The following is a 24453-nucleotide window of genomic DNA, read 5'->3' on the forward strand; positions in this document are numbered from 1 at the left end:
AGCACCCAAAATGTGCCAGATTACGATATGTAGCCTACTAAAGCTGCATAAGGACATAGCTATTCTTCTGAAATGTGACTTTCTTTGACATTTCATATGGAATTAAGATCTCGTCTAAATGAACAAGCTATGCACATGGGTGTAAGACATTATGGACAGTGGATGTGGGTTACTTATAATATCTACTTGTCTAAAGCTTTTTCAGCCCGCTCTTTTCTTGCAGTGTCATTCAGAGGAGATAACACCTCTACAGTTGTTCTTCATTCAACAGAATGACCTCCAACAGCAAACAACACGTCTGAACATTGAAGGTAACAAATGTCATTTCGAGGGTGATGTTTTCAAATTTTGTAATACTATATTAAAATGGATATTAATGGCTGCCTTATTGAGTCGAAATGAGATTCAATGTTTGATCACAATCGTTTTGGTTATAATGAAAAATGTGTCCTTTTCAACTGGCAGAAATGGATGGGATCTTTTTTAAAGAATATTCAGTGGTAGTGGAATTCAGTGGCCATAATAAAGTGTAGTATTTTATGATTATATTTGATATTATTAGGCTAAATATCAAGCTTTTTGTTGTGAATGGAAATTACTATCAAACAGAAGGGTTAGTTCAGATTTTACACAGAACTGCTACCTCATCTCATCCAGCAATCCACCGGAACTCTTGTTACTGCAATGATATTCCAACCGGAGCGTAATTGTTGACGGTCTATCAACAACAAAGATGGCTACCCACAGACGCTAACTTCAATTTGACAATTGAAGGGTAAATCATGTAACGGTACCATCCCAATGTTTGAAACTGGATTGACATCATATTGACAAAAGCAGATTTTCTTCAAATATAAATAAACAACCCTGCAGGTATGGAATATTTTTGCATTATTTGCCGAAATGTTGTTAGCTAGCTGAAGACGGATTTAGCCGTTACTAGCTAACGTTAGCTAACCACGTAAGCTAATGTCTGTCTCTGCACTGTGCGCCCAGTGTGGATAGTTGCCTGCAGAATATATTATCAATGACATTGAAGATATGCATCACATCAGAGAGGAATACAGAAACTATTGTTGATTGCTGTTGATTTTATTTTGACAACGGATAACGTTACGGGTGTCGCACAGCCTAGCCTCCGAAGCTGGCTGGAGTGTGCACTAACTTTGATTAGGGCCTATTTTTGCTCTTTTAATAAAACTAAGCTTCTCACTTTGTCTCAAACGTATACTGCAAATAGTCGATTAATGCCCAAAATGGTTTCGAATGTTATATTAACATGTAACGTAGTTTAGGCAGCAATAGTGCTGTTATAGATGTGACGGGAAACTAAAGCACGACAGCCAAATCAATAGTTAAGCCCACAGGCATGGTTGGCATGGAAACGAATGCAAGGCTCAATATTCTGAAGGACACAAAGAGGGCAGCAGTGGACAAAGGCAACGGAACTCAACTGAAGCTGTCGGACAATGATTCGTTTTAGTTGACTAACAACAGATTGCTGAATTGAAATGTCGGCTGACAGTTTGAGTGGGTCACTCTGACAACCCTCCTGATTCTTGGTCATGTTTATTAAACAAGATCGGCTCACACCACACGAGGACATTCACAATTTGACAAGATGAAACACTGGTATACACAGTATAACTAAACTATATATAAACCTTAACTATGTTATTACTTTTGGGGGGAACTAGTGTAGGTGGGTAATGGGTATACTAATTATTGGTAACTAGTGTAGGTGGGTAATGGGTATACTAATTATTGGTAACTAGTGTAGCTGGGTAATAGGTATACTGATTATTGGTAACTAGTATAGCTGGGTAATGGGTATACTAATTATTGGTAACTAGTGTAGGTGGGTAATGGGTATACTAATTATTGGTAACTAGTGTAGCTGGGTAATAGGTATACTGATTATTGGTAACTAGTGTAGCTGGGTAATGGGTATACTAATGATTGGTAACTAGTATAGCTGGGTAATGGGTATACTAATTATTGGTAACTAGTGTAGCTGGGTAATGGGTATACTAATTATTGGTAACTAGTATAGCTGGGTAATGGTTATACTAATTATTGGTAACTAGTGTAGCTGGGTAATGGGTATACTAATTATTGGTAACTAGTATAGCTGGGTAATGGTTATACTAATTATTGGTAACTAGTGTAGGTGGGTAATGGGTATACTAATTATTGGTAACTAATATAGCTGGGTAATGGGTATACTAATTATTGTTAACTAGTGTAGCTGGGTAATGGGTATACTAATTATTGGTAACTAGTATAGCTGGGTAATGGGTATACTAATTATTGGTAACTAGTGTAGCTGGGTAATGGGTATACTAATTATTGGTAACTAGTGTAGCTGGGTAATGGGTATACTAATTATTGGTAACTAGTGTAGCTGGGTAATGGGTATACTAATTATTGGTAACTAGTGTAGCTGGGTAATGGGTATACTAATTATTGGTAACTAGTGTAGCTGGGTAATGGGTATACTAATTATTGGTAACTAGTGTAGCTGGGTAATGGGTATACTAATTATTGGTAACTAGTGTAGCTGGGTAATGGGTATACTAATTATTGGTAACTAGTGTAGCTGGGTAATAGGTATACTGATTATTGGTAACTAGTGTAGCTGGGTAATGGGTATACTAATGATTGGTAACTAGTATAGCTGGGTAATGGGTATACTAATTATTGGTAACTAGTGTAGCTGGGTAATGGGTATACTAATTATTGGTAACTAGTATAGCTGGGTAATGGTTATACTAATTATTGGTAACTAGTGTAGGTGGGTAATGGGTATACTAATTATTGGTAACTAATATAGCTGGGTAATGGGTATACTAATTATTGGTAACTAGTGTAGCTGGGTAATGGGTATACTAATTATTGGTAACTAGTATAGCTGGGTAATGGGTATACTAATTATTGGTAACTAGTATAGCTGGGTAATGGGTATACTAATTATTGGTAACTAGTGTAGCTGGGTAATGGGTATACTAATTATTGGTAACTAGTATAGCTGGGTAATGGGTATACTAATTATTGGTAACTAGTATAGCTGGGTAATGGGTATACTAATTATTGGTAACTAGTGTAGCTGGGTAATGGGTATACTAATTATTGGTAACTAGTGTAGCTGGGTAATGGGTATACTAATTATTGGTAACTAGTATAGCTGGGTAATGGGTATACTAATTATTGGTAACTAGTGTAGGTGGGTAATGGGTATACTAATTATTGGTAACTAGTATAGCTGGGTAATGGTTATACTAATTATTGGTAACTAGTGTAGGTGGGTAATGGGTATACTAATTATTGGTAACTAATATAGCTGGGTAATGGGTATACTAATTATTGGTAACTAGTGTAGCTGGGTAATGGGTATACTAATTATTGGTAACTAGTATAGCTGGGTAATGGGTATACTAATTATTGGTAACTAGTGTAGCTGGGTAATGGGTATACTAATTATTGGTAACTAGTATAGCTGGGTAATGGGTATACTAATTATTGGTAACTAGTATAGCTGGGTAATGGGTATACTAATTATTGGTAACTAGTGTAGCTGGGTAATGGGTATACTAATTATTGGTAACTAGTGTAGCTGGGTAATGGGTATACTAATTATTGGTAACTAGTATAGCTGGGTAATGGGTATACTAATTATTGGTAACTAGTGTAGGTGGGTAATGGGTATACTAATTATTGGTAACTAGTGTAGGTGGGTAATGGGTATACTAATTATTGGTAACTAGTATAGCTGGGTAATGGGTATACTAATTATTGGTAACTAGTGTAGCTGGGTAATGGGTATACTAATTATTGGTAACTAGTATAGCTGGGTAATGGGTATACTAATTATTGGTAACTAGTATAGCTGGGTAATGGGTATACTAATTATTGGTAACTAGTATAGCTGGGTAATGGGTATACTAATTATTGGTAACTAGTATAGCTGGGTAATGGGTATACTAATTATTGGTAACTAGTATAGCTGGGTAATGGGTATACTAATTATTGGTAACTAGTATAGCTGGGTAATGGGTATACTAATTATTGGTAACTAGTATAGCTGGGTAATGGGTATACTAATTATTGGTAACTAGTGTAGCTGGGTAATGGGTATACTAATTATTGGTAACTAGTATAGCTGGGTAATGGGTATACTAATTATTGGTAACTAGTGTAGCTGGGTAATGGGTATACTAATTATTGGTAACTAGTATAGCTGGGTAATGGGTATACTAATGATTGGTAACTAGTATAGCTGGGTAATGGGTATACAAATTATTTCATCCTTCACAAAATGTTTCTCCTTCCTGCAGGTATCTGAAGACACTAGGCTAACCTGTGATCACCTGCCTCAGGAGGTTAGACTGAAGGAGCGTGCCTGACCCCTGACCCCTGACCTCCAGTCCCATCATGGTGTTGAAGATATTCTTCCCTCAGTGCTGTAACAAGGCAGACAGTGGGCTGCTTGTGGGGCGATGGATCCCAGGACAGAACTCGGCCGTGGTGCTAGCTGTTATCCACTACCCCTTCATCCCTGGACAGGTCAAACAGTACATCCACCAGGTAGAGTGTGTGTGTGTGTGTGTGTGTGTGTGTGTCAGTGTGAGTGACAGTCCGTGTGAGTGACAGTCAGTGTGTGTCTCGGGCGTCAGGTAGCCTACTGGTTAGAGCGTTGGGCCAGTAACCGAAAGGTTGCTAGATCGAATCCCTGAGCTGACAAGGTAAAAATCTGTCATTCTGCCCATGAACAAGGCAGTTAACTCACAGTTCCCCAGTAGGCCGTCATTGTAAATAAGAATGTGTTCTTAACTGACATGCCTATTTAAATAAAGTTTAAATAAATATATATATTTTTAAAAATCTGTCAGTCACCCAATACCCCTTCATCCCTTGTCAGGTCAAACAGGACATACAGCAGGTAGAGAGTGTGTGTGTGAGACGGTCAGTGTGTGTGTGTGTTTTAACCTTCCTGTCTACTCTCCCTGGTCCAGATGCGTGGCCAGAGTGGGGTGGATCTGACGGTGCTGGGCTCGTGGAGCATGCCCAAGGAGGGCCAGGAGGGCATGGAGAGTTTCCTTAGGGACCTCAGCACCATCTTCCCCCAGGGACAGTGGCTCCAGCTCAGTAGAGAGATGGGCAAGATAGGCTTCGGGTGTCACGTCCTCACAAGGGACCAGAGTAAGTCTCCGTCTGCATCCCAAGTGGCCCCTATTGTTCCCTATATAAGACATTACTTTTAACCAGGGCCCATGGGGTACTTTTTACCCTCTGACCCATGCGCTCTGGTCAAAGGTAGTGCACTGTGTAGGGAATAGGATGTCACTTGGGATGCAGACTTTGTAACAGCGTTAAAGGTGTTTGTTTTGATTCAGAGATCACTCTCTTTGGAGATTAACTGTTGATATCGAATTATTGACGGAATGGCTTTCTTATTTACATTTAACATTTAACATTTAAGTCATTTAGCAGACGCTCTTATCCAGAGCGACTTACAAATTGGTGCATTCACCTTATGATATCCAGTGGAACAACCACTTTACAATAGTGCATCTAACTCTTTTAAGGGGGGGGGGGGGTTAGAAGGATTACTTTATCCTATCCTAGGTATTCCTTAAAGAGGTGGGGTTTCAGGTGTCTCCGGAAGGTGGTGATTGACTCCGCTGACCTGGCGTCGTGAGGGAGTTTGTTCCACCATTGGGGTGCCAGAGCAGCGAACAGTTTTGACTGGGCTGAGCGGGAACTGTACTTCCTCAGAGGTAGGGAGGCGAGCAGGCCAGAGGTGGATGAACGCAGTGCCCTTGTTTGGGTGTAGGGCCTGATCAGAGCCTGAAGGTACGGAGGTGCCGTTCCCCTCACAGCTCCGTAGGCAAGCACCATGGTCTTGTAGCGGATGCGAGCTTCAACTGGAAGCCAGTGGAGAGAGCGGAGGAGCGGGGTGACGTGAGAGAACTTGGGAAAGTTGAACACCAGACGGGCTGCGGCGTTCTGGATGAGTTGTAGGGGTTTAATGGCACAGGCAGGGAGCCCAGCCAACAGCGAGTTGCAGTAATCCAGACGGGAGATGACAAGTGCCTGGATTAGGACCTGCGCCGCTTCCTGCGTGAGGCAGGGTCGTACTCTGCGAATGTTGTAGAGCATGAACCTACAGGAACGGGCCACCGCCTTGATGTTAGTTGAGAACGACAGGGTGTTGTCCAGGATCACGCCAAGGTTCTTAGCACTCTGGGAGGAGGACACAATGGAGTTGTCAACCGTGATGGCGAGATCATGGAACGGGCAGTCCTTCCCCGGGAGGAAGAGCAGCTCCGTCTTGCCGAGGTTCAGCTTGAGGTGGTGATCCGTCATCCACACTGATATGTCTGCCAGACATGCAGAGATGCGATTCACCACCTGGTTATCAGAGGGGGGAAAGGAGAAGATTAATTGTGTGTCGTCTGCATTATTAGTGTTATTATATTATTATTAGTGTTATTATATTATTATATTATTAGTGCTCCCCTGAAATTTCTTATGAAATGAATGTTCTGTCTATAGACGTACATCACTGTTTTCTCACACTGAAATGAATGTTCTGTCTATAGACATGCATCACTGTTTTCTCACACTGAAATGAATGTTCTGTCTATAGACGTGCATCACTGCATCACTGTTTTCTCACACTGAAATGAATGTTCTGTCTATAGACGTACATCACTGCATCACTGTTTTCTCATAGCAAAAGTAAGTTAACAAGAGTTTGCAAATTAGATAACTTAATTCACTCTGCTCTTTTTAATTCAGAGACACAGATATGTCTGTTCACTGTATATTTAATCAAAAGACGGATATTTCTGTTGTTATCATCATGCAGTGCATCTGTAATAAAATGTTCCTCTGCCCCTGCCGTAGATGGGAAGCTGCTACAACAGGAAAAGGAGCTGAAAGAGGATGGTGGTGGAGAGAAAGGAGAGGGAAAGAAAGGAGGAAAGGGAGGAGAGGGCAAGAAAGGAGGAACAAAGAAAGGAGGAGGAGAGAAGAAAGGAGAAGAGAAGAAAGTAGAGGGAGAGAAAGGAGGAGGAGAGAAGGACAAGGTGATATTTATCCACTATGAACAGAGGAAGGTCATGCTGTCTCAGCTGCACCCCGTAGAGAACGGGGTTCCAGACCCTCAAACTGAGTCACAACTACCACAGGTGAGGATGTGGACTGACAACCTGATTTACATGTATATGTTGCTCATTGAACACGGGGGTTTTCTATCCTCTCCTGTGTTTAGTTCTGATATTGTTTTTGTAATGCTTATGTGTTGTCTGTCATTGTTATATTGTTGTTGTTGTTGCTGCAGGTGTTTGGGACAGTGTGTCAGAGTGAGCCGCTGTTCTTCCTGGATAAGTATGATGACAGTCCTGTGAAGCTGACCCACTGGCAATCAGAGGGACGGGAGGGCTCCATCATAGTAGAACTGATGAAACAGGCCTCTACACCTGTCTGCCTGCTAACCACCTGGATACTAACACTGTGGACCAGCCTCTGTAGTAGCAGGTAAGGGGTGTGTGTGTGTCGGTACCTGCCTGCCTGCTAACCACCTGGATACTAACACTGTGGACCAGCCTCTGTACTAGCAGGTAAGGGGTGTGTGTGTGTGTCAGTACCTGTCTGTCTGCTAACCACCTGGATACTAACACTGTGGACCAGCCTCTGTAGTAGCAGGTAAGGGGTGTGTGTGTGTCGGTACCTGCCTGCCTGCTAACCACCTGGATACTAACACTGTGGACCAGCCTCTGTAGTAGCAGGTAAGGGGTGTGTGTGTGTCGGTACCTGCCTGCCTGCTAACCACCTGGATACTAACACTGTGGACCAGCCTCTGTAGTAGCAGGTAAGGGGTGTGTGTGTGTCAGTACCTGTCTGTCTGCTAACCACCTGGATACTAACACTGTGGACCAGCCTCTGTAGTAGCAGGTAAGGGGTGTGTGTGTGTCGGTACCTGTCTGCCTGCTAACCACCTGGATACTAACACTGTGGACCAGCCTCTGTAGTAGCAGGTAAGGAGTGTGTGTGTGTCGGTACCTGCCTGCCTGCTAACCACCTGGATACTAACACTGTGGACCAGCCTCTGTAGTAGCAGGTAAGGGGTGTGTGTGTGTCGGTACCTGTCTGCCTGCTAACCACCTGGATACTAACACTGTGGACCAGCCTCTGTAGTAGCGGGTAAGGGGTGTGTGTGTGTGTCGGTACCTGCCTGCCTGCTAACCACCTGGATACTAACACTGTGGACCAGCCTCTGTAGTAGCAGGTAAGGGGTGTGTGTGTGTCGGTACCTGTCTGCCTGCTAACCACCTGGATACTAACACTGTGGACCAGCCTCTGTAGTAGCAGGTAAGGGGTGTGTGTGTCGGTACCTGCCTGCCTGCTAACCACCTGGATACTAACACTGTGGACCAGCCTCTGTAGTAGCAGGTAAGGGGTGTGTGTGTGTCGGTACCTGTCTGCCTGCTAACCACCTGGATACTAACACTGTGGACCAGCCTCTGTAGTAGCAGGTAAGGGGTGTGTGTGTGTCGGTACCTGTCTGCCTGCTAACCACCTGGATACTAACACTGTGGACCAGCCTCTGTAGTAGCAGGTAAGGGGTGTGTGTGTGTCGGTACCTGTCTGCCTGCTAACCACCTGGATACTAACACTGTGGACCAGCCTCTGTAGTAGCAGGTAAGGGGTGTGTGTGTGTCGGTACCTGTCTGCCTGCTAACCACCTGGATACTAACACTGTGGATCCTGTACGTTCATCAGTTGCAACTCTTTATGTGCCAAGAGACACTGACCCAGTTCGTCTTTCTGTCTGTCTGTCTGTCTGTCTCCCAGGATATTGAATGTGTTCGTCTGTCTGTCTCCCAGGATATTGAATCTGTCTGTCTGTCTGTCTCCCAGGATATTGAATGTGTCTGTCTGTCTCCCAGGATATTGAATGTGTCTGTCTGTCTCCCAGGATATTGAATGTGTTCTGTCTCCCCAGGATATTGAATGTGTTCGTCTGTCTGTCTGTCTCCCAGGATATTGAATGTGTTCGTCTGTCTGTCTGTCTGTCTCCCCAGGATATTGAATGTGTCTGTCTCCCCAGGATATTGAATGTGTCTGTCTGTCTCCCCAGGATATTGAATGTGTCTGTCTGTCTCCCCAGGATATTGAATGTGTCTGTCTGTCTCCCCAGGATATTGAATGTGTCTGTCTGTCTCCCCAGGATATTGAATGTGCCTGTCTGTCTCCCCAGGATATTGAATGTGTCTGTCTGTCTCCCCAGGATATTGAATGTGTTTGTCTGTCTCCCCAGGATATTGAATGTGCCTGTCTGTCTCCCCAGGATATTGAATGTGCCTGTCTGTCTCCCCAGGATATTGAATGTGTCTGTCTGTCTCCCCAGGATATTGAATGTGTCTGTCTGTCTCCCCAGGATATTGAATGTGCCTGTCTGTCTCCCCAGGATATTGAATGTGCCTGTCTGTCTCCCCAGGATATTGAATGTGTCTGTCTGTCTCCCCAGGATATTGAATGTGCCTGTCTGTCTCCCCAGGATATTGAATGTGTCTGTCTGTCTCCTCAGGATATTGAATGTGCCTGTCTGTCTCCCCAGGATATTGAATGTGCCTGTCTGTCTCCCCAGGATATTGAATGTGTCTGTCTGTCTCCCCAGGATATTGAATGTGTCTGTCTGTCTCCCCAGGATATTGAATGTGCCTGTCTGTCTCCCCAGGATATTGAATGTGTCTGTCTGTCTCCCCAGGATATTGAATGTGTCTGTCTGTCTCCCCAGGATATTGAATGTGCCTGTCTGTCTCCCCAGGATATTGAATGTGTCTGTCTGTCTCCCCAGGATATTGAATGTGCCTGTCTGTCTCCTCAGGATATTGAATGTGCCTGTCTGTCTCCCCAGGATATTGAATGTGTCTGTCTGTCTCCCCAGGATATTGAATGTGCCTGTCTGTCTCCCCAGGATATTGAATGTGTCTGTCTGTCTCCCCAGGATATTGAATGTGCCTGTCTGTCTCCTCAGGATATTGAATGTGCCTGTCTGTCTCCCCAGGATATTGAATGTGTCTGTCTGTCTCCCCAGGATATTGAATGTGTCTGTCTGTCTCCCCAGGATATTGAATGTGCCTGTCTGTCTCCCCAGGATATTGAATGTGCCTGTCTGTCTCCCCAGGATATTGAATGTGTCTGTCTGTCTCCTCAGGATATTGAATGTGCCTGTCTGTCTCCTCAGGATATTGAATGTGCCTGTCTGTCTCCTCAGGATATTGAATGTGCCTGTCTGTCTCCTCAGGATATTGAATGTGCCTGTCTGTCTCCCCAGGATATTGAATGTGCCTGTCTGTCTCCTCAGGATATTGAATGTGCCTGTCTGTCTCCCCAGGATATTGAATGTGCCTGTCTGTCTCCCCAGGATATTGAATGTGCCTGTCTGTCTCCCAGGATATTGAATGTGCCTGTCTGTCTCCTCAGGATATTGAATGTGCCTGTCTGTCTCCCCAGGATATTGAATGTGCCTGTCTGTCTCCCAGGATATTGAATGTGCCTGTCTGTCTCCCAGGATATTGAATGTGCCTGTCTGTCTCCCCAGGATATTGAATGTGCCTGTCTGTCTCCCAGGATATTGAATGTGCCTGTCTGTCTCCCCAGGATATTGAATGTGCCTGTCTGTCTCCCAGGATATTGAATGTGCCTGTCTGTCTCCTCAGGATATTGAATGTGCCTGTCTGTCTCCCCAGGATATTGAATGTGCCTGTCTGTCTCCCCAGGATATTGAATGTGCCTGTCTGTCTCCTCAGGATATTGAATGTGCCTGTCTGTCTCCCCAGGATATTGAATGTGCCTGTCTGTCTCCTCAGGATATTGAATGTGCCTGTCTGTCTCCCCAGGATATTGAATGTGCCTGTCTGTCTCCCCAGGATATTGAATGTGTCTGTCTGTCTCCCCAGGATATTGAATGTGCCTGTCTGTCTCCTCAGGATATTGAATGTGCCTGTCTGTCTCCTCAGGATATTGAATGTGCGTCCGGTGAGGTTCATCTCCAGTAAGTTGTCTACGTGTGTTCAGCTGAGCTACAGAACAGAACACCTTCAGACAGTCTGCTCTCCTACCAGAGCCACCGCACACAACCACTTCATGAGGTAGAGACCACACACACACACACACACACACATACACACACACACACACACACACAGCCATGTGGCAGACTGGCTACAAGATGGTATCTAACTCACCCCAATGCGTCTCAAATCGCACACTATTCCCTATATAGTGCAGTGCATTTGACCAGAGCCCTATTGACCCCGATCAACAGTAGTGACTCTCTCTCCTCTTTCTCTCCTCTTTCTCTCCATAGGAAAGCCAATATCTCCGTGTCGTTCTTTGTGGATGTGTGTCTGGGCCTGCTGTTGGTATGGTGGATGTATAGAGAGAACCGTATTGGCAAACTGGCCAACACACTGGTACCTGCTGCTGATGTGAGACATTATGGGCAACATTTCCCTCGTGCAAAAACAATGTACAACAATTACCTTTTAAAACCTCATTATAATCTGTCAGAGAGATTTATATTTTTAAACTTTTCTTCAACAACGTTCAGTATCGAGAGGTGACTATTTATGTATTGCTCATTTGACTAAACTCTAGTTCAATAATCACCTTTTGTTAAACTCATTGTTGAAGATAAGCTTCAAATGAAATCACGTTGCCACATTATAAAGAGGTTCAGGGTCATTTTTGCACTACGAAATATTCCCCTAGAATAACCCCCTCAATATCCCCCTCAATATCCAACCCAATATCCCCCTAGAATAACCTCCTCAATATCCCCCTAGAATAACCCCCTCAATATCCCCCTCAATATCCCCCTAGAATAACCTCCTCAATATCCCCCTAGAATAACCCCCTCAATATCCCCCTCAATATCCCCCTAGAATAACCCCCTCAATATCCCCCTCAATATCCAACCCAATATCCCCCTAGAATAACCTCCTCAATATCCCCCTAGAATAACCCCCTCAATATCCCCCTAGAATAACCCCCTCAATATCTCCCTAGAATAACCCCCTCAATATCCCCCTAGAATAACCTCCTCAATATCCCCCTAGAATAACCTCCTCAATATCCCCCTAGAATCACCCCCTCAATATCCCCCTAGAATAACCCCCTCAATATCCCCCTAGAATCACCTCCTCAATATCCCCCTAGAATCACCCCCTCAATATCCCCCTAGAATAACCTCCTCAATATCCCCCTAGAATAACCCCCTCAATATCCCCCTAGAATAACCCCCTCAATATCCCCCTAGAATAACCCCCTCAATATCCCCCTAGAATCACCTCCTCAATATCCCCCTAGAATCACCTCCTCAATATCCCCCTAGAATCACCCCCTCAATATCCCCCTAGAATAACCTCCTCAATATCCCCCTCAATATCCCCCTAGAATAACCCCCTCAATATCCCCCTAGAATAACCCCCTCAATATCCCCCTAGAATAACCCCCTCAATATCCCCCTAGAATAACCCCCTCAATATCCCCCTAGAATCACCCCCTCAATATCCCCCTAGAATCACCTCCTCAATATCCCCCTAGAATCACCCCCTCAATATCCCCCTAGAATCACCTCCTCAATATCCCCCTAGAATCACCCCCTCAATATCCCCCTAGAATAACCTCCTCAATATCCCCCTAGAATCACCTCCTCAATATCCCCCTAGAATAACCCCCTCAATATCCCCCTAGAATAACCTCCTCAATATCCCCCTAGAATAACCCCCTCAATATCCCCCTAGAATCACCTCCTCAATATCCCCCTAGAATAACCTCCTCAATATCCCCCTAGAATAACCCCCTCAATATCCCCCTAGAATAACCTCCTCAATATCCCCCTAGAATCACCTCCTCAATATCCCCCTAGAATCACCTCCTCAATATCCCCCTAGAATCACCCCCTCAATATCCCCCTAGAATCACCTCCTCAATATCCCCCTAGAATAACCTCCTCAATATCCCCCTAGAATCACCCCCTCAATATCCCCCTAGAATAACCTCCTCAATATCCCCCTAGAATCACCCCCTCAATATCCCCCTAGAATCACCCCCTCAATATCCCCCTAGAATCACCTCCTCAATATCCCCCTAGAATCACCCCCTCAATATCCCCCTAGAATCACCTCCTCAATATCCCCCTAGAATCACCTCCTCAATATCCCCCTAGAATCAGCTCCTCAATATCCCCCTAGAATCACCCCCTCAATATCCCCCTAGAATCACCTCCTCAATATCCCCCTAGAATCACCTCCTCAATATCCCCCTAGAATCACCCCCTCAATATCCCCCTAGAATCACCTCCTCAATATCCCCCTAGAATCACCCCCTCAATATCCCCCTAGAATAACCCCCTCAATATCCCCCTAGAATAACCTCCTCAATATCCCCCTAGAATCACCTCCTCAATATCCCCCTAGAATCACCCCCTCAATATCCCCCTAGAATCACCCCCTCAATATCCCCCTAGAATCACCCCCTCAATATCCCCCTAGAATAACCCCCTCAGTATCCCCCTAGAATCAAATCAAATCAAGTTTATTTTATATAGCCCTTCGTACATCAGCTAATATCTCGAAGTGCTGTACAGAAACCCAGCCTAAAACCCCAAACAGCAATCAATGCAGGTGTAGAAGCACGGTGGCTAGGAAAAACTCCCTAGAAAGGCCAAAACCTAGGAAGAAACCTAGAGAGGAACCAGGCTATGAGGGGTGGCCAGTCCTCTTCTGGCTGTGCTGGGTGGAGATTATAACAGAACTATGCCAAGATGTTCAAAATGTTCATAAGTGACAAGCATGGTCAAATAATAATCATGAATAATTTTCAGTTGGCTTTTCATAGCCGATCATCAAGAGTTGAAAATAGCAGGTCCGGGACAGGTGGTGGTTCCATAACCGCAGGCAGAACAGCTGAAACTGGAATAGCAGCAAGGCCAGGTGGACTGGGGACAGCAAGGAGCCATCACGCCCGGCAGCCCCGACGCACGGTCCCAGGGCTCAGGTCCTCCGAGAGAGAGAAAGAGAGAGAGAAGGAGAGAATTAGAGAGAGCCAAGATTTTCAAAATGTTCATAAATGACAAGCATGGTCAAATAATAATCAGGAATAAATGTCAGTTGGCTTTTCATAGCCGATCATTAAGAATTGAAAACAGCAGGTCTGGGACAGGTAGGGGTTCCATAACCGCAGGCAGAACAGTTAATAGAATAACAGAATAACCCCCTCAATATCCCCCTAAATATCTCCTAAATATCCCCCTAAAATATCCCCCTAAATATCTCCTAAATATCCCCCTAAATATCTCCTAAATATCCCCCTAAATATCTCCTAAATATCCCCCTAAATATCTCCTAAATATCTCCTAAATATCCCCCTAAATATCTCCTAAATATCCCCCTAAATATCTCCTAAATATCTTTATCTCTGAGTATGTGTGCTGATCTAGGATCAGTTTTGCCTTTTAGATCACAAGGAATAAGATAACATAGACCGAGGGGAGCTGATACGTACGACCCCACGTCCCTCCTGTCCATTATAATCATATTCATTGTGATCTAGGATCAGGTCCCTCTCCATGTAATCTGATTCATTATGATCTAGGATCAGGTCCCTCTCCATGTAATCTGATTCATTATGATCTAGGATCAGGTCCTCCTCTCCATGTAATCTAAATCATTATGATCTAGGATCAGGTCCTACTCTCCATGTAATCTGATTCATTGTGATCTAAAAGGCTAAACTGATCCTAGATCAGCTCTCTGAGACACTTGATTAAATACAGCCCATAGTGTATATATTATAAGGTGAGACTAAATGTTGTTCTATGATTTGTTAGCATGTAGCTAAGCTATGTATTGTTGTGTGTTTTGTTGTTAGCATGTAGCTAAGCTATGTATTGTTGTGTGTTTTGTTGTTAGCATGTAGCTAAGCTATGTATTGTTGTGTGTTTTGTTGTTAGCATGTAGCTAAGCTATGTATTGTTGTGTGTTTTGTTGTTAGCATGTAGCTAAAGAGCTGGAGGAGCTGTTGCAGTGGCTGATGGGAGCTCCAGCTGGTCTGAAGATGAACCGGGCTCTAGACCAGGTGTTAGGACGATTCTTCCTCTACCATATACACCTGTGGATCAGTGAGTCTCACACACACACACATACCCATGGCCCATCCTCCACAGACACAAACACCCATGCCCCTCCTCCTCTCTCTGCAGGCTACATTCACCTGATGTCTCCGTTCGTTGAGATGATTCTGTGGTACGTGGGTCTGTCTGCCTGCCTGGGCTTGACCTTTGCCCTCTCCCTGCTCTCTGACATCACCGCCCTGCTCACCTTCCACATCTACTGTTTCTACGTCTATGGAGCCAGGTGAGAAGAGATACGTCACTAACCCTAACCCTGCTATACCTACTGTTTCTACGTCTACGGAGCCAGGTGAGAATCATCCCGCTCGTTGAGATGATTCTGTGGTACGTGGGTCTGTCTTCCTGGGCTTGACCTTTGACCTCTCCCTGCTCTCTGACATCACTGCCCTGCTCACCTTGCACATCTACTGTCACTAACCCCAACCCTGCTATACCTACTGTTTCTATGTCTATGGAGCCAGGTGAGAAGAGACCAGTCACTAACCCTGTGTAACAGTATAACTTTAGTCCGTCCCCTAGTCCGCTATACCTACTGTTTCTATGTCTATGTGTAACCGGTGTGAAATGGCTAGCTAGTTAGCGGTGCGCACTAATAGCGTTTCAATCGGTGACGTCACTCGCTCTGAGACCTTAAAGTAGATGTTTCCCTTGCGTCAGCGATTGGAAAGCGATGGGTAACGATGCTTCGTGGGCGGCGGTTGTTGATGTGTTCAGAGGGTCCCTGGTTCGAGCCCAGGTTGGGGTGAGGAGAGGGACGGAAGCAACACTGTTACACATGGAGCCAGATGAGAAGAGACCAGCACAGTCACGATGCCTCCCAAAAGTGCACCACGTTTGACCATAGTGCACTATAAAGGGAATACCCTATGAGCTATAGTCAGAAGATGTGCACTACGGCGAGAATAGGGTCCCATTTGGGATACAGACATGGAGTCTTCAGTGTATTTTGGCAGGTTAACACGCCATGAGAGTAAGAAGGACCATATATTTTTATCTTCTTCTTCCTAAAGCCTTACCTTGCGCCGGATGTCATGAATTTCAATCGGGACGTGCTCATCGAAGTGGAAACGCAACGCCCCCTTGCGGTTGAAAGACGGACCACATACTTTGAACATTTTTCAAACTTTTGCGTCCTCTTCAGTCCAGCCAGTTCGTCGAAGAACATGTTTATTATCAGCCTGAAACTGATATTTATCCTGTTTTTGAATTAAAATGTCATATTCTTCCAAGATAAATACGATCCCTGACGAGATAGGCTCTCCTCAAGCTTGCGTTACAAACACTACACTTGACTTGTCCGTTCATTAGCGGGGCAAGACGCCGTGAAGATGACGTACGGCGTAATGAAACACGTCACGATGTAAACACGACCCACTGCCGCTAAAGTGACTCGTCAGTGTAGCCTAGTGATGGGTGGTTTGCGAACAAGCTGATATTTTAGTTGAACGAAACCGAATTACATCGTGAGGGAGCTGTTCATGTACTCCCTAATGTGCATACAGGTAGGCTACTACTGATTTTTTAGCAATTCTCTCCAGATAAATTATGAAAACATTCGGTGAAGATGTTGAGTCCTCACTGCAGGAACAATAGTTAGTAGAGCCTTATTCTGGTCCAAAATATGATAAAAAAAACAAACAGATTGGAGGTTATAAAAACTAATGGCATGATACTTATATGGTAATATTAAGGATATTGGTCTACTGATTTGATTTAAAGTGTTGGCAATGGAGTAACTTAATCAACTGCTGCTTTCTGTGAAGCAAAGCCCCCGTTTAACACCTGCTTCATTCATCAGTCATACCTGTAGGTCTATTCATGGCCTCCTGACTTTGTATAAAGTGGGGGTGCCCCATCTGGCAGGGGGGTCTGCCCCCTGAAAATGTTGACATTTTTAAAACAATTATGGGATATTGTGTGTAGATTGAGGGCGATTTTCATTTTAAGGCTGTAATGTAACAAAATGTGGAAAAAGTCAAGGGCTCTGAATACATTCTGAAGGCACTGTACCTCTCTCAGCCCTGTGAACATTATGGTGACGTGTTACCCCTTTCCCCTTTACTAATTGATGTGTGAGGAGCTCTCAGCCCTGTGAACATTATGGTGACGTGTTACCCCTTTCCCCTTTACTAATTGATGTGTGAGGAGCTCTCAGCCCTGTGAACATTATGGTGACGTGTTACCCCTTTCCCCTTTACTAATTGATGTGTGAGGAGCTCTCAGCCCTGTGAACATTATGGTGACGTGTTACCCCTTTCCCCTTTACTAATTGATGTGTGAGGAGCTCTCAGCATGGCATTTACAGATGGACTTATTAAATGTGTATGGAGGCTAAAAATATCTTCCTTCCCTCTCTCACCCTCTATCTCTCTCTCTCTCCCTGTCCATCTCTCCTCTCTATACCTCTTCCCCTTTACCCTCATCTCTTCATCTTTTCTCTATCTTCTCCCCCTCTCCACCCTGCTCTTCCCCCTCCTCCTCCTTTCCCTTTCTACTCCCCATCCCTCTCCTACCGCCCTCTCTCTCCCCCTCCCCTCTCTCCCCCTCCTCTCTCTCTCTCATCACCTATTCATCCCTACCTCTCTTTCTTCTCCCCATCCCTCATTACCCTCCTCCCTCTCCTACCTCTCTCTCCCCTCCTCCTCCTCTCTCCAGGCTGTACTGTATGACGGTATATGGTCTGTCCTCTCTGTGGAGGCTGTTCAGAGGGAAGAAATGGAACGTCCTCAGACAGAGAGTAGACTCCTGCTCTTATGACCTGGACCAGGTAGTCACACACACCTATCTCTCTCTCTCACACACACACACACCTATTACTCAGACACCTATCACACACACATTTGTTACAGTGAACTAACACGTGTGTATATTTGTTACAGTGAACTAACGTGTGTGTGTATTTGTTACAGTGAACAAACATGTGTGTGTATTTGTTACAGTGAACTAACACGTGTGTGTGTGTGTATTTGTTACAGTGAATTAACGTGTGTGTGTGTTTTTTACAGTGAACTAACGTGTGTGTGTATTTGTTACAGTGAACTAACATGTGTGTATATTTGTTACAGTGAACTAACATGTGTGTATATTTGTTACAGTGAACTAACACGTGTGTATCTTTGTTACAGTTGTCGTGTCTTTGCTATCATTAAATTGAAGACTTATAGTTTTTATCAAAGATTCCTGTAATTAGGGATTACGCGATCAACTGAGTAATAACGTAACTAATTAACTATGAATTTGGGAGCACCAGGAAAAGTAGTCAGATTACAAAGTTATAATTTCCCAATATAACCTTTCAGATATTTTCATATCTGATCAATAGTCTTCTAATTAATTATTTATTTACTTTACCTCACGTTAGTCTCATTCCAAACGTCGTAAATTGTTGATTATCTGCACGAACCCAGTCTTCACTATGAGTCATCCATACATCAATTGTCTTAAATAATTTATTTATTACTAACTAATTAATTCACAGAAATGCATAAACAAACAAACAAACTTAAAATTGGTTACATGAAAATGATGGGAGAAATATGCCCTAGTGGGCTGAACCGGCATGGCGGCTTGTTAGACAAACGGAAAATTGCGTTCGACTAAGAATTCACTACAGAGTCCATAATTATAACAATTGACATGCTAATCCTTACACATGAACGCTCACTCATTCGGGAACAATTGCAATCAATATATATATAGTTACGCTCGGTGTGTGTCGTCTTGATCGTTGGAGAGAAGTTAGTTTCTGTTGGAGTGAAGTTAGTTTCTGTTGGAGTGAAGTTAGTTTCTGTTGGAGTGAAGTTAGTTTCTGTTGGAGTGAAGTTAGTTTCTGTTGGAGTGAAGTTAGTTTCTGTTGGAGTGAAGTTAGTTTCTGTTGGAGAGAAGTTAGTTTCTGTTGGAGAGAAGTTAGTTTCTGTTGGAGTGAAGTTAGTTTCTGTTGGAGTGAAGTTAGTTTCTGTTGGAGTGAAGTTAGTTTCTGTTGGAGTGAAGTTAGTTTCTGTTGGAGTGAAGTTAGTTTCTGTTGGAGTGAAGTTAGTTTCTGTTGGAGTGAAGTTAGTTTCTGTTGGAGTGAAGTTAGTTTCTGTTGGAGTGAAGTTAGTTTCTGTTGGAGAGAAGTTAGTTTCTGTTGGAGTGAAGTTAGTTTCTGTTGGAGAGAAGTTAGTTTCTGTTGGAGTGAAGTTAGTTTCTGTTGGAGTGAAGTTAGTTTCTGTTGGAGTGAAGTTAGTTTCTGTTGGAGAGAAGTTAGTTTCTGTTGGAGTGAAGTTAGTTTCTGTTGGAGTGAAGTTAGTTTCTGTTGGAGTGAAGTTAGTTTCTGTTGGAGGTTCGTCGGTCTCTGTCTGGGCTATTGTGGATAGTTCAGAGTGACATTCGTTATAGAATGGATGTTTCGGCGGTTGTCTTTCTTCACGTTCAATGATACCGAATTCCTAGCTGCAGACTAGTAGTCAATATCAAAGACTTGTTATTATTCGTCTAAGAGTTTAACCACGTGGTATGGTTAAAGATTCAGCAATTGTACTTAACCTTCGTTCTACCCATGGAGAGAAAACATGGTCTAATGGTAATTTCTCAGAGTTGAGCTTTTATTCGGATAGCAGAGAGGGGCTGTCCTTGGATGTCTGACCCAACTGGCTCAGGGGCAGGTCCTCGGGTTTAGTTCAAATCAAACGGGATTTGTATTTTTCTTCATTAAACAGTCCAAAATCATATTACACAATTATACAAACAGTATCATACTCACTCATTCATTTTATACAACAAACAGATGTAAACCTCATATCTGAGGTTATTATATAAACAGCGGTATGGTAATGTAGTCCCACAGTCTCTCATGAGTTTCCCACATGGGGACAAACGGGCATGTTAATAGCTGGACTCTCCACCGATCTTTTATACTTTTGCAGGAATATGAAATATGTTCGTACCTCAAGTTCTGTGAGGTGGAAGAGAATTCCTTTGTCCTGAAAGTTTACCCTCTCTCTTAATACTGTTTGGCCATGAGGAGATTCTCAGGAATTTACGACGTCTCTCTGTGATCACAGCATGGGTTGAAGGAGGAAAGGGAGAGGCAGGGAGAGGGGGATGGGGTTTGCAATTCCCAAGCAGGCAACGTCATGACACAGTGAACTAACACGTGTGTGTGTGTATTTGTTACAGTGAACTGGTGTGTGTTGTTTTCTAGTTGTTCATCGGGACGTTACTCTTCACCATCCTGCTGTTCCTCCTGCCAACCACAGCTCTATACTACCTAGTGTTTACCCTGGTGAGAACACACACACACACACACACACACACACACACACACACACACACACACACACACACACACAGGCACTTTAATCCCCTACAATTGCTCTCCATCCATGGGCGCAGCCCTGCGGCTGACCCTGGGCCTCTCAACATGTGTCTGGGGGTGTTGGGAAAGGAACAAGACACATTCTCATTCTAACCAATGGACAATAAAGTATCTATTCTTTGACCCCTACTGTCTGTCTGTCTGTCTGTCTGTCTGTCTGTCTGTCTGTCTGTCTGTCTGTCTGTCTGTCTGTGTCTAGCTCCGCCTTGTGGTAGTGATGGTCCAGGGAGTGGTCCATCTCAGTGTTGACTTCATCAACTCCTTCCCTCTGTTCGCCATGGGCCTCCGACTCTTCAGATCCTACAGACTGGCAGGTGGGAGGGACCGTCTCCGCCAACATGTCGAAATGTGTAGAATGGCAGGAAGTGTACTTTCATACTTAGTGGAAGTGACAGCGTTTTAACTACTTCGCCGATATGAAACAGACAATCAGAATGTCAGTCAAAAATATCCAATTCCCAGCTTATGCTACAAAATCGACTTTATAAAATGTTTTTAAAAATGTTCTGTACTGTGGTTTCTATATTCCTTTATTTAACCAGGTTAGTCTCTATTTTTAAGAGAGACCTGGTTGAATGAGGGAGGGAGGGAGGAGAGGGTGCTGGGCTGGGCTGTGATGTTCTGTGTTTGACTGAGATGTGTGTGTTCTCTACAGAGGGGGTGAAGTTCAGAGTGCTCTGTGAGGAACCAGGAACACCTCTACACCTCATGATGGATGTAAGACATCTCTCACTCTCTTCTCTCTCTGTTTCTCTCTCTTCTCTCTTTCTTTCATTCTCTCTCTTCTCTATCTCTTTGTTTATTTATCTTGTTTCTCTCTCGTCTCTTTCTCTTTCATTTAATTTTTCACAACATAAATTCTGTCTTCCTTTTCGTTCTGTCTTTTAGTTTATGTGATCATTTAAAACTAGATCCACACAAAATGATGCACTTGATTAAGAATCATTGAGGACACACAAAAAAGTATACGACTTATTTCAATTGTGATCCTCTTTCATGATAGCATTTGGCATATGTGGCAGAATAAAAAACTGAAGCTAAAAGTGGCAGTCAGTTTAGGTTATTTAGTCCTGTAAAACCACAGCATCATTAGACATACCATACACACATGTGTCATTCACAGTTTTTCTCCTAGATAAACCTAGACTTGTTTATGTCTCCCCCTCCTCCGTCTCTCTCTCAGATTAACCCTCTGAAGGTGAGCAGTGTGGTTCAGACCTACAAGACCCCCACCTACAGCTGCTACCCTAAAGACTCCTGGCTGGCCCTCTGCAAGAAGCTGTTCCTGGGAGAACTCATCTACCCCTGGAGACACAAGACTACCAAGATCGACTAGGACCAGGGGGGAGAGACAAAGGGGAGAGATGGAGAGAGAGAGAGAGATGGAGGGAAGAAGCTGTTTCTGGGAGAACTCATCTACCCCTGGAGACACAAGACTACCAAGATAGACTAGGACCAGGGGGGAGAGACAAAGTGGAGAGAGAGAGAGAGATGGAGGGGAGAAGCTGTTTCTGGGAGAACTCATCTACCCCTGGAAACACCACCAAGATCAACTGAGACCAGAGGAGAGATAGAGAAGGGGGAGGGATAGGGGGGAGAGATAAGAACACCAAGGTTGATGAGAGGGGGATGGATAGGGGGAGAGGTTGAGGAGGGGGGGTGGTGGGAGAGGATGTTAGTGTGAGAATGTTGGTGCTGCTGATGAGAGCTTGTAAAGGAGGTGTGTGTCTCCTTTTAAATCAGGTATTTAGGGCTGCTGGCACCCTATTCCCTACATAGTGCACTACTTTTGACCAGAGCTCTATGGGGCCCTGGTCAAAAGTAGTGCACTATGTAGGGAATAGGGTGCCATTTGTGATGCTGTCTAAACCATCTACTACACTAATTACTCCTAGTCTTATTTAACTCCAGATGTATTTTATATTATAAGATTAAAATAAAACAGTCACAAATGTTAGGATGAATTGACTGTTTATACATTCCGACTAATGTGTAGCGAGATTGTGATTATTAGAACATTTGTCAATGAATTTATTTTTATTGAAAACATTCAGTATTTATTCTTAGTTTAGTATTCTAGATCATTTTTTAAACTCTGGTAATGTGCCATTTTCCCCCTAAGAACCTGCTAACCCCAAACCTACAGTACAGTATCTAACTGCCAGAGAAGTACTAGAGTATAGTACTGTATTTATTTAACCTTTTATTTAGCATTACGTTTGAAAGATTCCTCTAACTTTCCCCAAATTCCCAGGTTTCCCCCAGAAATCCTGGTTGGAATATTCCCGGAATCTGGAGGGAATCAGGGAATCCTCCAACTGGGATTTCTGAAATACCAAGGAATTTTGCAACTTTATTGAGAGCCTTTATTTTTTACAATAACAACCTGGTATTATCCTGGTTTATCTTCTTAGAACGTACATTTTTCCCTTTAATTTCATAGACTGATTTTTTTTTGTGCCATAATGGAAATAAATAAGAAAACAATTGATTCTAAATCAGGACCATAGTTTGTCATATTGTCATGTTTGATTGCACTTGATTGTGTTGACTAGTAATCAAGTCGTTGAATGTTCAATGTACCTAAATGTCCGGGATGCGTCTCAAATGGCACGCTATAGACTAAATAGTGTACTACTTTTTGACTAGGGCTATATGGGACGTATCCCCAATGTCCCTTTCATAATAATAAAGTCCCAGTTGATTTGAATGTGGTTTGAAAAGGAGTAGCCTCATTGTTTTTCCAGTTTATAGAGAGAGAGAGAGAAGGTCATGGGATGAATTATATCCTCCACCAGCACTGCTACAGCGTTGGTATAACTGTCTGCTCTGAAGGCAGCAGCAGGAACCGCTGTGGATTGGACACAAACAACACTACACGCACACAACACTACAACCACACCACACACCACTACAACCACACCACACACCACTACAACCACACCACACAACACTACAACCACACAACACTACAACCACACCACACAACACTACAACCACACCACACACCACCTTCTATTCCTTTGGGATCCCTCATAGTCAAGTATGATTCCCCTCCACAGTTCCTGGAGGGTTCCAGTCAGTGTGTGAGGATATTTATGTGGAGTGTCTGTTACACACCAGCTTCTGCACAGGGGCTAGTCAGGGACAGATCCTGGCTCCAATGGCAAGGCAGGAACCTAGAGGATTGGGAGGCCTGTCCCGAAGCATCATACCAGAGCCCTGTTGGCCACACAAACACAACAGACACAGATTCAGATGGATGATGGATAATCCAGGGTTTACATATATTATCTGAGATTCAGATTGATGATGGATAATCCAGGGTTTACATATATTATCTGCATCATTGTGATGATGACTGGTATAATCCATTAGTAAAGTATCTTGAGTTTTTATCAGGCTAAAGCAGATTATTCCAATGGGAGTTATCGACCAAGTGCTTGGTTCATACAATATTGTTCCCATAGATTATGTATCTGTCAGTAGTGTTTGTGTTAAATAGCTGTGTGTGCGTTTGCCTCATGGTTGTGTGAGTACATGCACATCATGGTGTCATAGTGTGTGTTTTATAGGTGTGTGTCTGGAGTCCTGTCATGGTGTGTGTTTTATAGGTGTGTGTGTGTCTGGAGTCCTGTCATGGTGTGTGTTTTATAGGTGTGTGTCTGGAGTCCTGTCATGGTGTGTGTTTTATAGGTGTGTGTCTGGAGTCCTGTCATGGTGTGTGTTTTATAGGTGTGTGTGTGTCTGGAGTCCTGTCATGGTGTGTGTTTTATAGGTGTGTGTCTGGAGTCCTGTCATGGTGTGTGTTTTATAGGTGTGTGTAACTCCAATGAATGTATCCTCTGCAGCAGAGGTAACCTTGGGTCTTCCTTTCCTGTGGCGGTCC

General features: G+C 43.8%; 1 protein-coding gene across 5 annotated transcripts; it reads left to right on the plus strand.

Moving 5' to 3' along the window:
• The first annotated feature begins 17 nt into the window (after positions 1-17).
• Positions 18-23274, plus strand: pigq (phosphatidylinositol glycan anchor biosynthesis, class Q). Of its 5 annotated transcripts, none has more exons than XM_071391487.1 (14): positions 18-311; positions 4335-4584; positions 5013-5199; positions 6910-7193; positions 7346-7542; positions 11031-11162; positions 11381-11501; positions 15070-15196; positions 15278-15431; positions 17864-17975; positions 20391-20471; positions 20764-20878; positions 21220-21281; positions 21748-23274. In XM_071391487.1, exons 2-14 carry the CDS (start codon positions 4432-4434, stop codon positions 21898-21900), a joined length of 1878 nt encoding a protein of 625 aa, XP_071247588.1. In that variant the 5' UTR covers positions 18-311; positions 4335-4431; the 3' UTR covers positions 21901-23274. The 5 variants fall into 5 exon arrangements, with proteins under 5 accessions (XP_071247588.1, XP_071247597.1, XP_071247581.1 ...); XM_071391496.1 differs by lacking the exon at positions 18-311 and adding an exon at positions 629-790; XM_071391480.1 differs by lacking the exon at positions 18-311 and adding an exon at positions 687-873.
• Positions 23275-24453: the final 1179 nt, after the last annotated feature.

The sequence above is a fragment of the Salvelinus alpinus genome, chromosome 1 (genome assembly GCF_045679555.1).
Source record: "Salvelinus alpinus chromosome 1, SLU_Salpinus.1, whole genome shotgun sequence".
Taxonomy (NCBI): Eukaryota; Metazoa; Chordata; class Actinopteri; order Salmoniformes; family Salmonidae; genus Salvelinus; species Salvelinus alpinus.